General features: G+C 38.4%; 1 protein-coding gene across 5 annotated transcripts in view; it reads right to left on the reverse strand.

The window, feature by feature from the left end:
- The window catches only part of DCDC2 (doublecortin domain containing 2), a 188,493-nt gene that overhangs the window by 28,710 nt on the left and 142,925 nt on the right, over nucleotides 1–16,858 (reverse strand). For all 5 annotated transcript variants that reach the window (XM_003897117.5, XM_009204502.4, XM_009204507.4 and 2 more), the window contains one exon: nucleotides 4,258–4,358. In XM_003897117.5, the coding sequence (XP_003897166.1) occupies nucleotides 4,258–4,358 (101 nt within the window). The remainder of the gene's footprint in view (nucleotides 1–4,257; nucleotides 4,359–16,858) is intronic.

The following is a 16,858-nucleotide window of genomic DNA, read 5'->3' on the forward strand; positions in this document are numbered from 1 at the left end:
GTGCTGTATTCAGGAGCCTCCTCTCATGTGCAAAGACACATATAGGCTCAAAATAAAGGGATGGAAGAATATTTACCAAGCAAATGGAAAGAACAAAAAAAAGGCAGGGGTTGCAATTCTACTCTCTGATAAAATAGACTTTAACAAAGAACAAAAAAGACAAAGAAGGCCATTACATAATGGTAAAGGGATCAATGCAACAAGGAGAGCTAACTATCCTAAATATATATGCACCCAATACAGGAGCACCAAGATTCATACAGCAAGTTCTTAAAAGACCTACAAAAAGACTTAGACTCCCACACAATAATAGTGGGAGACTTTAACACCCCACTGTCAATATTAGACAGATCAACAAAACAGAAAATTAACAAGGATATTCAGCATTTGAACTCAGCTCCGGACCAAGCCGACCTAATAGACATGAACAGAACTCTCCACCCCAAATCAACAGAATATACATTCTTCTCAGCACTACATCACACTTATTCTAAACTTGACCACATAATTGGAAGTAAAACACTCCTTAGCAAATGCAAAAGAACGGAAATCATAATAAACAGTCTCTCACACCACAGTACAATCAAATTAGAACTCAAAATTAAGAAACTCACTAAAAACCACACAACTACACGGAAACTGAACAACCTGCTCCTGAATGACTACTGGGTAAATAACGAAATTAAGGCAGAAATAAATAAGCTCTTTGAAACCAATGAGAACAAAGATACAATGTACCAGAATCTTTGGCACACAGCTAACGCAGTGTTTAGAGGGAAATTTATAGCACTAAATGCCCACAGGAGAAAGTGGCAAAGATCTAAAATCGACATCCTAACATCACAATTAAAAGAACTAGAGAAGCAAGAGCAAACAAATTCAAAAGCTAGCAAAAGACAAGAAATAACTAAGATCAGAGCAGAACTGAAGGAGATAGAGACACGAAAAACCCTTCAAAAAATAAATGCATCCAGGAGCTGGTTTTTTGAAAAGATTAACAAAATAGACCACTAGCCAGACTAATAAATAAGAAAAGAGAGAAGAATCAAATAGGTGCAACAAAAATTGATAAAGGGGAGACCGCCACTGATCCAACAGAAATACAAACTATCATCAGAGAATACTATAAACATGTCTATGCAAATAAACTAGAAAATCTAGAAGAAATGGATAAATTCCTGGACACATACACCCTCCCAAGACTAAACCAGGAAGAAGTCAAATCCCTGAATAGACTGATAACAAATTCTGAAATTGAGGCAGTAATAGCCTACCAACCAAAAAAACCCAGAACCAGACAGATTCACAGCTGAATTTGACCAGAAGTACAAACAGGAGCTGGTACCATTCCTTCTGAAACTATTCTAAACAATAGAAAAAAAGGGACTCCTCCCTAGTTCATTTCAAGAGGCCAGCATCATCCTGATACCAAAACCTGGCAGACAAAACAGAAAAAGAAAATTTCAGGCCAATATACCTGATCAACATTGATGCCACAATCCTCAATAAAATACTGGCAAACCAAATCCAGCAGCACATCAAAAAGCTTATCAGCCACGATCAACTCGGCTTCATCCCTGGGATGCAAGCCTGGTTCAACATACGCAAATCAATAAACGTAATCCGTCACATAAACAGAACCAATGACAAAAACCACATGATTATCTCAATAGATGCAGAAAAGGCCTTTGATAAAATTCAACACCCCTTCATGCTAAAAACTCTCAATAAATGAGGTATTGATGGAACATATCTCAAAATAATAAGAGCTATTTATGACAAACCCACAGCCAATATCACACTGAATGGCAAAAGCTGGAAGCATTCCCTGTGAAAACCTGGACAAGTCAAGGATGCCCTCTCTCATCACTCCTATTTAACATAGTATTAGAAGTTCTGGCCAGGGCAATCACACAAGAGAAAGAGAGGGTATTCAAATAGAAATAGAAGAGAGGAAGTCAAATTGTCTCTCTTTGTGGATGACATAATTGTATATTTAGAAAACCCCATGATCTCAGCCCAAAATCTCCTTAAGCTGATAAGTAACTTCAGCAAAGTCTCAGGATACAAAATCAATGTGCAAAAATCACAAGCATTCCTATACACCAGTAATAGACAAACAGAGAGCCAAATCATGAGTGAACTCCCATTCACAATTGCTACAGTGAGAATAAAATACTTAGGGATACAACTTACAAGGGATGTGAAGGACCTCTTCAAGGGGAAGGACAAATCACTACTCAAGCAAATAAGAGAGGACACAAACAAATGGAAAAAACATTCCATGCTTGTGGATAGGAAGAATCAATATCGTGAAAATGGCCATACTGCCTAAGGTAATTTATAGAATCAATGCCATCCCCATCAAGCTACCATTGACTTTCTTCACAAAATTGGAAAAAACTACTTTAAAGTTCATATGGGACCAAAAAAGAGCCCATATAGCCAAGATAATTCCAAGCAAAAAGAACAAAGCTGGAGGCATCATGCTACCTGACTTCAAACTATACTACAAGGCTACAGTAACCAAAACAGCACAGTACTGGTACCAAAACAGATATATTGACTAATTGACCAGAACAGAGTCCTCAGAAATAATGCCACACATCTACATCCATCTGAACTTTGACAAACCTGACAAAAGCAACAGGGAAAGGATTCCCTATGTAATAAATGGTGTTGGGAAAACTGGCTAGCCATATGCAGAAAACTGGAACTGGACCCCTTTCTTACACCTTATACAAAAATTAACTCAAGATGGATTAAAGACTTAAACGTAAGACCTAAAACCATAAAAACCCTAGAAGAAAACCTAGGCAATATCATTCAGGACATAGGCATGGGCAAAGACTTCATATGAATAAAACACCAAAAGCAATGGCAACAAAAGCCAAAATTGACAAATGGGATCTAATTAAGCTAAAGAGCTTCTGCACAGAAAAAGAAACTATCAGCAGAGTGAACAAGAAACCTACAGATTGGGAGAAGATTTTTGCAATCCATCCATCTGACAGGGCTAATAATCCAGAATCTACAAGGAACTTTTTAAAAATTGCAAGAAAAAAACAATCCCATCAAAAAGTGGGCAAAGGATATGAACAGATACTTCTCAAAAGATGACATTTATGTGGCCAATAAACATATGAAAAAAAGCTCATCATCACTGGTCATTAGAGAAACGTAAATCAAAACTGCAATGAGATACCATCTCACGCCATTTAGAATGGCAATCATTAAAAAGTCAGGAAACAACAGATGCTGGAGAGGATGTGGAAAAATAGGAACACTTTTACACGGTTGGTGGGAGTGTAAATTAGCTCAACCATTGTGGAAGACAGTGTGGCAATCCCTCAAGGATCTAGAACCAGAAATACCATTTGACCCAGCAATCTCATTACTGGATATATACCCAAAGGATAATAAATCAATCTACTATAAAGACACATGCGCACATATGTGTACTGCAGCACTATTCACAATAGCAAAGACTTGGAACCAACCCAAATGCCCATCAATGGTAGACTGAATAAAGAAAATGTGGAACATATACACCATGGAATACTATGTAGCCATAAAAAAGGATGAGTTCATATCTTTTGTAGGGACATGAATGAAGCTGGAAACCATCATTTTTGCAAACTAACACAGGAACAGAAAACCAAACACTGCACATTCTCACTCATAAGTGGGAGCTGAACAATGAAAACACATGGATACAGGGAGGGGAACATCACACACTAGGACCTGTCAGGGAGTCGGGGGGACAGGGGAGGGACAGCATTAGGAGAAATATCTAACATAGATGTCGTGTTGATGGGTGCAGCAAACCACCATGGCATGTGTATACCTATGTAACAAACCTGCACATTCTGCACATGTATCCCAGAACTTAAAGTATAATTTTTTTTAAAAAAATGCCTTTCTAAGTGGGTAAGGACTTTTTTTTCCAGATGAAAATTCCAAACCAATACTCTTTTGTATCAAACTTTATCACTCTTTATCTCATATCTAATCCCATCCCATCTTGCTCTTCAATGCTATTAAGGATATACCATTTTCTGTATTTAAAAAGACTTGGTCTAAATGAGGAGAAAGAATGGGAGGGTTTTTTTTTATGTTTTTAAGATTGATCAGCCACATAGCACCTTAGAGGGTCTCATTCATACAGGTATAGAAACAGTGTGTAGGAGATAACACAAAACTTGAAAAAAACCAGTATAATTGGCTTATACATATTTTTTAAGACACAGAGATTACCTGATCGACTGGAACCTCAACCTGAGTATCTTCATCTTCTTGGACTTCTGCTGCCCCCCGTGTTTCAGACCTCTCTGCTCCAGCTTTGAAAATGCCTTCATCTATTGAGACAAACACACAGTGAAAAATCAAAATCCAATTGTGACATCGTGTGGCTGAATGATGAAATGACAATCAAATACTTATTTTTAATAGATATTTGGGTTCCCTTTTTAGTTGATAGTATTTTTGTGCCCCCCCACCCACCACCACCATGCCACCCCGAGTTGTTCCACATTTTCATTGAGAAAACATTCAGTGGTCAAAACAAGGCTGACCCAGCAGGGTAAAGCTCTGTCGAAGCTCCTGTTCACTCTTTGGCAACTGATTTACTAACACAGCCCTTTGTATAGGCATTGAGATGAGAAGAAATTCACAACTATCATCGCAGTTCTCCCTTCCTATCCACAAAACAGTGAAAATGCTTGGTGCTTTAAAATACTACTTTTAGAAATTTACCTTTCCCAAGAGAATGCTCTGCACTCAATATAATGTATTGGAATAATTCTTTCTATTCAGAGTATTGTAAAAAATGTTTTTACTGCAGCCGAGTCATAGAGTTGACTTTCCAGATCTCACCAAAAAATCAATATCATTTATTTTGCAGATCTCCACAAGATTTTCACAACCTCTGACTTTAAATCCTTAACTATAAAATGTAAACTCAATCTCTGACTTTAGGTTAAGCTCCTTCAACTTGCTTTCCTCTGGAAAGCAATAATAGCTGTTTTCCATATTTGAAGTAGTTTTAATGTCTCCCCTCAGCCTTCTCTTCTTCAGGCCAAGTAATCAAAGAATCACAGAACCATTTGTCATTCTGTCTATCTACTTGCCTCAAGACAGGTTTGTGCTTTGGCCATTCTCACAGATGTTTTCTCTGTCCAATTTTTAAGGCTCTCCAGGGATGGAGATTTTACCTCCTTCCCTGGTAATCTATTACAATATTTGATTACCCCTACAGTCTAGAAAATATATTTTTATCTTTTGTCTTAAAATCCCCTCTATTTCTCTAATGGAAACCTGTTTCCCAGAGCATAATTATTTAACCTATTTTTATATAATAATCTTTCGTATTGCTAAAGATATGAAGTCACTCTTAATTAAATGTAAAATATATGTTTACACTTGTTGAGGACCAATTATATGCAAGGCATGATGTGAACCCAGGAGACAGCCTAAAATATGAATGAGATGTGGACTGTTCTCTCGAGTTGCTTCCAATGAGGAGACAGAGATAAACATACCTCCAATAAGGTGAATGATGAGGAAGGGTGATAAGCAGAGTATTATGGAAGCTGAAAATATACAGCCCAGTGAGGAAGGAATGAAGGAGAGGAAAGAATAAAGGAAAGGAAGGAAGGAAGGAAAGAGGAAAGGAGGAAAAGAGTGAAGAAAAATAGGTATGTTTGACATTCATTTCTACCTTCTGAAATTACCTTGAAAAACAACCATCATAGTCAGATGCTAAACTCAGTAGACTACAGTTATGACCTATGCACATGACTTTTTGGATGACATTTTGTGTCCAAATGTTGCACTTGCTTACCAAGAGACTACAAAGAGAGGCCTATAGATGCCAAAGGAATGAGTCTTAATACTCACATTCAATGAAATGTTTAACTGTATCCAAGCAGAGCTATGAATGGTTTGCAGATGTGTTTTAGAATAAGCATTTTGCCAGAAAAGGAGAATACAATCGATAATAACAAATAAAATAAAATTGAAAGGGCACTGGAATGGAAAATGACAACCATAAGGATATAAACAGCAAAGAGACAAATCAGCAAAGCTCAACGCTGTGCACAGTGACACAAAGAGAGAACACAAATACTTTTTTTAAATGGTTGCCTCAGGTGTGGGAGGGAGGATGTGTTTATCAGTGAACCAAAATGTTTAAGCCGCTGCCATTTACAGCACAGAGCAAGAAATGAAGATCAGAAAGGAATTCATAAGAATAAACAGTGATCAAAAAAAGGCAGAACAGCTAGAAAGGCCTTTGTGATAGGCCTACTAGAATTTTCATTTTTACCATAAATGTTATATAAAATTAAAGGCAGAATATTAATTTTTAGAGAAAAAATATTTTAAATAGTATTTTTTATTATAAATTGTTTATATGCATTTTAGAAAACTTGGAAGATGAAAAAATAAATATGTTTAATCTCATGGCCCAGAGACAGCCATCACTAATATTTTGACAATTCTTTCCTTCCCTCCCTCAATCTCTCTCTCTCATCTCTCTCTCTCTCTCTCTCACACACACACACACACTCTCATAAAACTGGGATTTTATTGTACATATAATTTTAAAAATCATTTCTTACTTTAAAACCGTATCATGAGCATTTCTCATGCCACTAAATGTTACTTGAAAACATAATAAATAGCTGCATGTTGTGGTACCATGCTTTAATTAATGGACAATCATGAATAATGCAAAATAGGAATTTTTAATGAATAGATACTATTCATCTGATTGATGGGTAAATATGCACTAAGATCTACTGCATAATAGTCACTCTGGAAAATATGAAAGGGCTGTTGTTAAGGGTTTAGTATCTCATGGACAGAGACCATCACAGAGACATGAGCTGTTCACTCTTCCATATTCATACCCTGTAGCTCCTTTCCTATCTTAGGAGTTTGTTTTCCAAGAATAAGCATGGTACACTGCACACAATAAGTCCTCAGTTAATATTTATTAAATGTAACACAAAAGACAAGTCCTGATTTAATGTCTTTCTCACACGTTGATTCCCCTCGGGCTCTATGCGCCCCCTACAGCCCATGTGTCCTCACCCACCCTGCTCAGTATTAAATTCTCCTTCAAAATTATCTCCTGGGCATACTGGCATCCTGATTTTGATACAATTAATTCAAATGAATCCTCAACCTCTTCTTTGAATTTCTCTTCTACTTCATTTTAAAGGAAATCCAACCAACCCTGTATGTCACCATCTGAGTAACTTCAGCACCATGTGATGAGCCACTCTGCACCCTTGAATACCCCAACTCTTCAACTCCATTGACGTCCCCTCAATTTCACCTTGATTTACATCATTTTCATCAAATGGAGTGATTTCATTCACAGCCCATGTGCAGTTAGGACCAAAGAACTTGTAGGTGACAGACCCGCGATGCTTTTTCATGTCTCACCCTATGCCCTCCATGTCAAGTTTGCCACTTCTACCCTCTCCCTGGGTGGCGGCCCATGGGGAGCCTTATGGCTCAAATCTTACTCAACTGTCAGTGTCTTCATGAAAATCTCCTCTGATCTTATTCTGTAACTCCACAACCAAACAGAACCAACAGCACTACTTTTTTTTTTTTTTTTTTTTTTTTTTTTTAGACAGAGTCTGGCTTTGTCGACCTGACTGGAGTGCAGTGGCCGGATCTCAGCTCACTGCAAGCTCTGCCTCCTAGGTTCACGCCATTCTACTGCCTCAGCCTCCTGAGTAGCTGGGATTACAGGCATGCGCCACCACACCTGGCTAACTTTGTATTTTTAGTAGAGACAAGGGTTTCTCTGTGTTGGTTAGGCTGGTCTCGAACTCCGACCTCAGGTGATACACCCGTCTAACCTCCCAAAGTGCTGGGATTACAGGCATGAGCCACCACACCCAATCTCTCTGCACTACTATTTTCTCCCACATACTGCATTTATTCATGATCACACTTACTTTAATCAATTTCTTTTACCAATTCTGCCCCCTTCCCTGCTAGACCACAAGCTCCTTTAGGCATACACCACAATTGTTGTCCTGTGCCTAGCACAATGTCAGCCTCATAACAGGTTTTGACATGTTCTTTAAACTGAAATAACAATACAAAGCATTATATAAACACCAAATGTTTGGCATTGTCTACAAGTATTATTTGTAATAGAATCTGTATGCGTGTACACTTAATTCAGGGCCAAGATCCGTGGGCCAATGTGAATACTCAAAAGTAAATTAGGCCTTAAATCAGAAAATTAAAATCATTTGACACCAAAGAATTGCCAACAAGGCCAAACTGCAATGGAAAAGAATCCAAATATATAGTAAGAATATGTTTCCCCTCTGTCAATGCCATCGTAAAAAGCAACTGAAGACACATTTCATGGACGAAGTCAAAGATAGAACATTGAAAATTTAAAACACCTGCTTGCAAGGATAGATTCCATGAGAAATCTGCAAAAGCATTACCTTTGTTATCAAGGGCAACATTATTTGAGCACTTTAAAACCTTACCATATTCCCTTTATTACTACTAATTTAAACTTGCACAGTAAATTTGTGGATTTAGACCATGACAGCGTTATTATGTGCCATGGTTGTCTAGTTATTGCTACGGCAACATCAGCTATTCTAACCACGACTCATGAAGGGTGAGTGGCACCTACGGCTGAGCTGTTTTGTCCCCAGTGAGACACAGAAGCAGTTTTAGTGTCACTTAGGATTTTCATAAAAACAGGAAGTTAGTGTTACTTCATACTAATGTCAACAGGTTAAGTGATCCTTTTTGCCACACACTGCCCACCTGTGAAATTTTTGGTGTGCCAATAATAGTTTTGCACACATTCAAGAGTTCTTCTGAGTCCCCTTTTACTGAGCATTAGTATAATTTTCAACTGCTCATGAAACATCTTGAGTTTTAGAAATTTTGCTTCCTCTAAAGCTAATTGTACACAGCAAGTATAAGAACAGAATGCCTGCGTATCATATAAAAGTAAGTTTAGGTAGAAAAACTGGGCTCCTGGGGAAAGTAATAATGGGATGGCACATCATCTTGGAATGCAGAGCACCTGGTGCTGTCTGGAGTGGTGGTCTCATCCTCACCTCCACACTTCCCCCAGCTCTTTCTAATCCATCTTCTATAACAGCACCCCAAAGAGATTATTCTTGTCAAAATTATCAATGGCCGTCGCTATGACAATACTTATTATCTCATTTACTTGATCTTTCAGCAGCTTTTAATGTAGCCGATCTCAGGGTGTGTGTGTGTGTGTGTGTGTGTGTGTGTGTGTGTGTGTGTGTGTCTTCATTCACTCTCCAGGTTTTACCAGAAGCTTCTCCTCAGTCTCCTTGGCCAATTCTTCCTCCTCTGTTCAACTTCTAAGTATTGGCCCACCTCAGAGCTGCGTCGTGGATCAGCTTCTCTATCTATCTACACACTTTCTAGATTAATCTCATTTGAATACCATCAATGTGCTAATGACTCTCTAATATGTATCTTCCGCCTCAACCTCTTTATAGATCCCAAAACATATATATCTATCTAACTGCCTAACCTGACACTTCACCTTGGATGTCCAATAGGCACCTTGACCTTAACGTGGTCGAAACAGAACTCTGTTTCCCCACCCTAAACTGCTCATCCCCCAGATTCCCCAACCCAGGATATAGCACCACTTCTCAATCCCCAAATCTCAGAATTATCTTTATTTCCTTCCTGACCTCAGTTTCTATATTCATTCCATTGTCAAGTCTTCTCAATTCAATCTCCTTTTAAAATGTATCTCAAATAAATTCATTTATTTCTATCTCCACTCCCAACTTGGTCTCATCATCATCATCTGTTGGATGGGCTATTACAACAGTTTACAAACTAGTGTCCCTCTTCTTCCACTCTTGCTATCTCATAATCATCCTCCATACAATAGCCAAGTGCTCTTAATAGATTATTTTAAAAGTATTTAATTAATTCCACAGCTCAGAAACTCTCCAACATTGTTCCATCACATATGGAATCCAAGTTCCTTACCATGGCTTACAGAGATGTGATCTGGCACTTAACTCCTCCTCAAACTGCATTTTGTATCTTTTTCCTTGCACATTAAACTTAAGTTCCACTGACCTTCATTCTGTTCCTCACTAGAAAACTCTTTCCTACCTCATGACTTTGTTCTTCACAGAGTCTCTGCCTAAAAAGTTCTTTCTCCATTTTCATACTGTCAGTCAGATCTCAGGAAACCCTCCTTGTTACAATTCCAGTAGCCACTCATTCATTCATAGTGCCCTGGTTTAATTCTCTGCCTTGCACTTACTGTGTTTGTCAGTTTCCACCCAAGTGCAAGCTCCAAGACATCAGGCAGTTAGTCCATATTTTTCACTGTTCCATCCCCAGCACTTAGCAGTGCTCAGCACATAGAAGACACTCAGAAGGTATTTGCTGAAAGAAGGAAGAGTGTGCACTGAAATATATTTGCTGTATTGAAGTAGAATGTAAGGAGCCAACAACTTAGCCACTAGCCCAGTGCATTAATTCTTCATGTTCTTACAGGGTTTTGCCCCAATCTGGCCACACTTGGCCGTATAGCATTTGGATGGAGAATAGAGAGGGGAACAAAGGGAACTGAAGAGAAAGAAGACAGACTGAGGTACAACCTACACAGGGATCAACAAATTATGTTACTAGTGGTAGGTAGAATAATATCCGCCCCAACCCCGCAAAGATGTCCACATCATGCTCCTAAAAACCTGTGAGCATGTTACATGACATGGCAAAGAGGAATTACAGTTGCAGATAGAATTAAGGTTGCTAAGCAGCTGACCTTGAGATGGGAAGAGAATCCTGGGTTATTCATGTGAACTCAATATAATCGCAAGGGTCCTTGGGAGTGAAAAAGAGGAAGGAGGCCCAGAGTGGGACTGATACAATGCAAACAAGACTTGAGCTGCCATTGCTGGCTTTGAAGATAGAAAGGCCAGAAGCCAAGGAATGCAGGCAGCCCATAGAAACTGGAAAAAACATGGATTTGAATTCTTGCCTAGAGCCTCCAGAAGGCACACAGCCCTGATGAAAGCTTGATTTTAACCCAGTAAGGCCCATTTTGGAATTCTAACCTGCAGAACTGTAAGATAATAAATCGGTGTTGTTTTAAGGCACCATGTTTGTGGTGATTTGTCACAACAGCCATAGGAAAATGATACAACATGTGTCCAGAAATTATGCGCTAGAGCAGGGGTCCCCAACTCCCAGGGGCACGGACTGGAAGTGCTCTGTGGCCTGTTAGCAACTGGGCTGTACAGCAGGAGGTGAGCGGCAGGTGAGCAAGAACTGCCACCTGAGCTCCACCCTCCCATCAGAGGAGCAGCAGCATTAGATTCTCATAGGAGCACGAACCCTATTGTGAACTGCACATGCGAGGGATCTAGGTTATACACTCCTTATGAGAGTCTAACTAATGCCTCATGATCTAAGGTGGAACAGTTTCATCCTGGAACCATCCCTCCACACCCCTGAATAAACTGTCTTCCACGAAACTGGTCCCTGGTGCCAGAAATGTTGGGAACCACTGCTCTGGAGAGAGTATCTGCAGTGGCCACCGCAGATCCACTTTCTGAGGCCTGTAGATACCTGCTGGGCAAAAACAGGCCTCTCAGATACCCTCCGCTCCTCCTGCTAAAAAAGACAGTGGTCAGAAAACCCTCCTTTGAGCCTCCTGCCTTTTGTTTTCTTTCCCTAAGTGTTAATACTTCTCTTACTCATTCTCCTGCAAGGTGCAAAACACTGCCACCAATCCCAGACACCCACGCATCTTCCAGAGGAAAGGAATTCTATTTTCTTAAGTCTTACCCTGCCCTAAAAACCTTTGTAGCAAAAGCCATTTGCTAACAAACTAAAAAGCCAGGATAAATTTGATACACAATACTGCTCTCATTCAATTACTAAGTGAAGGATCAAATTCAATGCTTGAATGCACACTACACCTAAATTCAGCTCTCATCTTTTTTCTTTGAACGTGAACAGACATTTTAGTGTATATTACACAGTAAAGCCATAACAAACACTCTAGTAAAAATAAAAATGCCCCTCAATTATTTTTCACTTATCCCTTATGAATTTTATTGCTTTCAAAATGAAAGCAGAGCTGCTGAGGTAGGGAAGTCATGTCATCACTGTATTGTTCATAATAAATAGGAATCTGCTTCCCCTCCTGAAACAGGAAATAAATGCTTGTGTGTTTTTTTTAGCTTTTCTGCAACTAGGACAGCTGAAATGAAAGCATTTCCTTGTTTCAATTTATCAGTACTTCAGTTTAACAATATTACAATTATTTAATATTCTCAAATTTTAAAAGTTACCAAATAATTAATGATACTTTCAAGTAGTTAAAGATAATCAGAATTTATGCCTACCATTCTTGCTTTCTCACCAAAATTACTAAAAATTATTCTTAAATGGTATTGTAATCCATATTTGAATATGTTTAGTGTTTGAAACTGAGATTTATGAGGATGAATAAGAAGAAATCATAATGATATATGTAATCATTATATATAAAGATAATATAAAAATCTTAGGTATCTGTTAACTAGAAGCTCTTTCACTAGGATTTATCACTAAGACTACCTATAATAGTAACAATGTTGAATGAATTTTAAAACAAAGTGTTAATTTTTTAAAGTAGCTCATTAAAACCAGCATGACACTGGCAAAAAAAAAAAAAATGTGGGGAAGAAGGAGTTTATGACATTGAATATATAAAATAATATCCTAAGAATTAAAAAAGTCAATCTATTTATAAGGCAATACTCTTTATGTGTCACCTCAGTCACCAGAGGCAGAATTAAAATTAAAACTGGTAAGAAGGTGATATAAAAATAATTTCCATTAGCTTAGTGTTAATGTGCACTACACTCACATGTGAAATATATTGAATTTTTATACAACTTTTTACAGATACAGATTGTTGTCATCACAGCATCTTGTTGAAAATTAAAGAAAACATTTCCAGAAGGGTGACCCAGTAGGATAGGGTCTATATGAAGCTTAGCAAGTAATGAGGTAGAGAGGAAGAGCAGGTTCACATGTGATAACACTTCCTTATGAAAGGGTGTTAGCCAACTCTCCTGGGATCACTGTCACAACTTACATAATATCCTCCTTTTCATCCCTCTTTGCACCACCTTTCTGAATTAAATATAAAAAAAAAATCATCATAAGGAAGATTGAAAAACTAATCAAATGAGAGCTGATGTTCTGAGTGACTCTAATTGAGCACAGTAATACAACCCAAATGTCCAAATGTTTTTTAATCACTAATCTTCTCCACATGTCTTATTATGTCCCATCAGCTCAAATGGAAACGCTTTACAGAAACAAGAATATCGCAAGTCATATTTTTCTTTGGCAATTTTTAATATTACATAAAAATAATTTTATCCACACATTTATATGGGCTAAATGTTCTTAACTGCAGTTTGAAATATCTGGCTTCTTTCTACTCTCCAACTCCCATTTCAGGGTATTAAATCTCATCTGTTATGCAATTGATGTATACATTTGACTATTAACTATTTGCATAGAATTGATTTTCATCACCAGTTATTTAACCTTAACTTTAAACAGGTGTAGCAAAATATTCTACGTGTAGACAGAAAACAAAAGTAGGATTATTATCATTGATTTCCCAGATCACAGGTAATTTTGTTCTTATTCCTACACTTCTATTTTATTATTTTTAGATACAGATATTTCAGATTTTCATGCAAATCAGAAATACTCAGAGGACAAAGAATAAAGCACATATTTATAATATGTATAATTCATGCTTATTTCCTAACCTATATAAATTTTGATATGATTTCTAAAGTCTATATCCAATAAGTGGGACTGAAAATAATTAAGTAACTCTGAGTAGGTTTACCTAAACCAACAAGTATATATAGCTTTAATTCTTCATTTCTAATTTTGCATCCTTATAAAAATTACACTCCAAATTAGTTTTAGTTCATCAGAATAATTGAATTGTTCCTTTTTCCACCCCAGTGACTTGGAGTTACTTATTTGGCCTAAAATTCACTATTTCTGTTCTTTTTTTTTTTTTTCCAAAATATAGAAAGCTTTATTTTTTTTTATTTATTTATTTTTTATTATTATTATACTTTAAGTTCTAGGGTACATGTGCATAACGTGCAGGTTTGTTACATATGTATACTTGTGCCATGTTGCTGTGCTGCACCCATCAACTCGTCAGCACCCATCAACTCGTCATTTACATCAGGTATAACTCCCAATGCAATCCCTCCCCGCTCCCCCCTCCCCATGATAGGCCCCAGTGTGTGATGTTCCCCTTCCCGAGTCCAAGTGATCTCATTGTTCAGTTCCCACCTATGAGTGAGAACATGCAGTGTTTGGTTTTCTGTTCTTGTAATAGTTTGCTAAGAATGATGGTTTCCAGCTGCATCCATGTCCCTACAAAGGACACAAACTCATCCTTTTTTATGGCTGCATAGTATTCCATGGTGTATATGTGCCACATTTTCTTAATCCAGTCTGTCACTGATGGACATTTGGGTTGATTCCAAGTCTTTGCTATTGTGAATAGTGCTGCAATAAACATACGTGTGCATGTGTCTTTATAGCAGCATGATTTATAATCCTTTGGGTATATCCCCAGTAATGGGATGGCTGGGTCATATGGTACATCTAGTTCTAGATCCTTGAGGAATCGCCATACTGTTTTCCATAATGGTTGAACTAGTTTACAATCCCACCAACAGTGTAAAAGTGTTCCTATTTCTCCACATCCTCTCCAGCACCTGTTGTTTCCTGACTTTTTAATGATCGCCATTCTAACTGGTGTGAGATGGTATCTCATTGTGGTTTTGATTTGCATTTCTCTGATGGCCAGTGATGATGAGCATTTTTTCACGTGTCTGTTGGCTGTATGAATGTCTTCTTTTGAGAAATGTCTGTTCATATCCTTTGCCCACTTTTTGATGGGGTTGTTTGTTTTTTTCTTGTAAATTTGTTTGAGTTCTTTGTAGGTTCTGGATATTAGCCCTTTGTCAGATGAGTAGATTGCAAAAATTTTCTCCCATTCTGTAGGTTGCCTGTTCACTCTGATGGTAGTTTCTTTTGCTGTGCAGAAGCTCTTTAGTTTAATTAGATCCCATTTGTCAATTTTGGCTTTTGCTGCCGTTGCTTTTGGTGGAGGCATCACGCTACCTGACTTCAAACTATACTACAAGGCTACAGTAACCAAAACAACATGGTACTGGTACCAAAACAGAGATATAGACCAGTGGAACAGAACAGAGTCCTCAGAAATAATACCACACATCTACAGCCATCTGGTCTTTGACAAACCTGAGAGAAACAAGAAATGGGGACAGGATTCCCTATTTAATAAATGGTGCTGGGAAAATTGGCTAGCCATAAGTAGAAAGCTGAAACTGGATCCTTTCCTTACTCCTTACATGAAAATTAATTCAAGATGGATTAGAGACTTAAATGTTAGACCTAATACCATAAAAATCCTAGAAGAAAACCTAGGTAGTACCATTCAGGACATAGGCATGGGCAAAGACTTCATGTCTAAAACAATTTCTGTTCTTAATTCTGGTTGGTCCAACTTCGTGCAAATGACCTTGTATCAGAAGAGTTAGCCATACTTCTATACTCTAGATTTATCATCATAACAAATGAAGTATCTGCCTGTAACGAAAACACATAGTACTGTTTTAAATTCCTTTAAAATTCTGTGTTCACTACTTCCTTATTATGCAACATTTACTGAGCTTCCTCATGCTCAGACATGTGCTGGACACCAGCCACAGAAAGATGAACAAGGCACTGACCTCAGGATACGCATTATCTACCGGGGGAAGTTACATGGAAAAATCAATGCACACAATGAAAAGCATAGCATGCAAGCTTACATAAGCTGTTAAGATAGTGCATAAAGTAGGAAAGAAAAAAGTGGGGAGATGAGAACAGTCAATGAAGGCTGAGAGAGACAGAAGCTACAAATCAAAAAACAAGATAAGTTAGTCATTAAGGAGCAGAGGAAGAGATTCTGGACAGAAAAATCAGCATATGCAAAGGCTTGGAGGCATTGCAGGTTGTATTCCAAGAACTGCAGGCAGATCCGTGTGGCTGCAGCAAGGCTGTAGGGCTGAGGAGTGGCAGGGTATAAGGCTGTCTGATGTGACCAAGAATTTGAACTTGATCGTGAAGATAATGAAGAGCAACTAAGGGACTTTAAACATGGAGTGGGGTGCACGGGGCTGAGGGAGCGTCCTGGAAATAGAGTTGCATGGACAGAAGCAGGTGAGGATTCATGACAGGCTATGTGGAGGGGGAGATCATGGAAAGTATTATCACCCACGGCCACCTAGGATTGATATTGCTGAGGTGGAGATATCATAGCAGAGTGAGACCAGACAAGACTGTAGAAAAGAACACCTGAAACGTGGGTCACACTGAAGCTACCAAAGGCAACACATATTAAAATTGGAGATCAGTGAGGCTGGTAGCCAGGAGATTTCAAAGCAATGAAATGGGAAACAAAGCACGCCGTGATGGGTCAGGACGTTCTGAAGCACAGGAGTCTGCATCAGCACCAGTCCTGGCTGAGGGGGCAGCACTGTTTGGAGGGATCTCAGCACTGCTCTGCACACCACAGGTCCTGGACGAAGGCAATGCCGAAAGGATTAACAGAACGCAACAAGAGACATTGAATACTCGTACTGACAGGACTCTATGACTGCCAGGACTTGGGAGTTGACAGAAATAGAAGAGCTGAAGAAGGACTCTCAGGTTTATGGCTTGGTTGTCTACATGGTTAACA

Source organism: Papio anubis, chromosome 6 (genome assembly GCF_008728515.1).
Source record: "Papio anubis isolate 15944 chromosome 6, Panubis1.0, whole genome shotgun sequence".
NCBI lineage: Eukaryota > Metazoa > Chordata > Mammalia > Primates > Cercopithecidae > Papio > Papio anubis.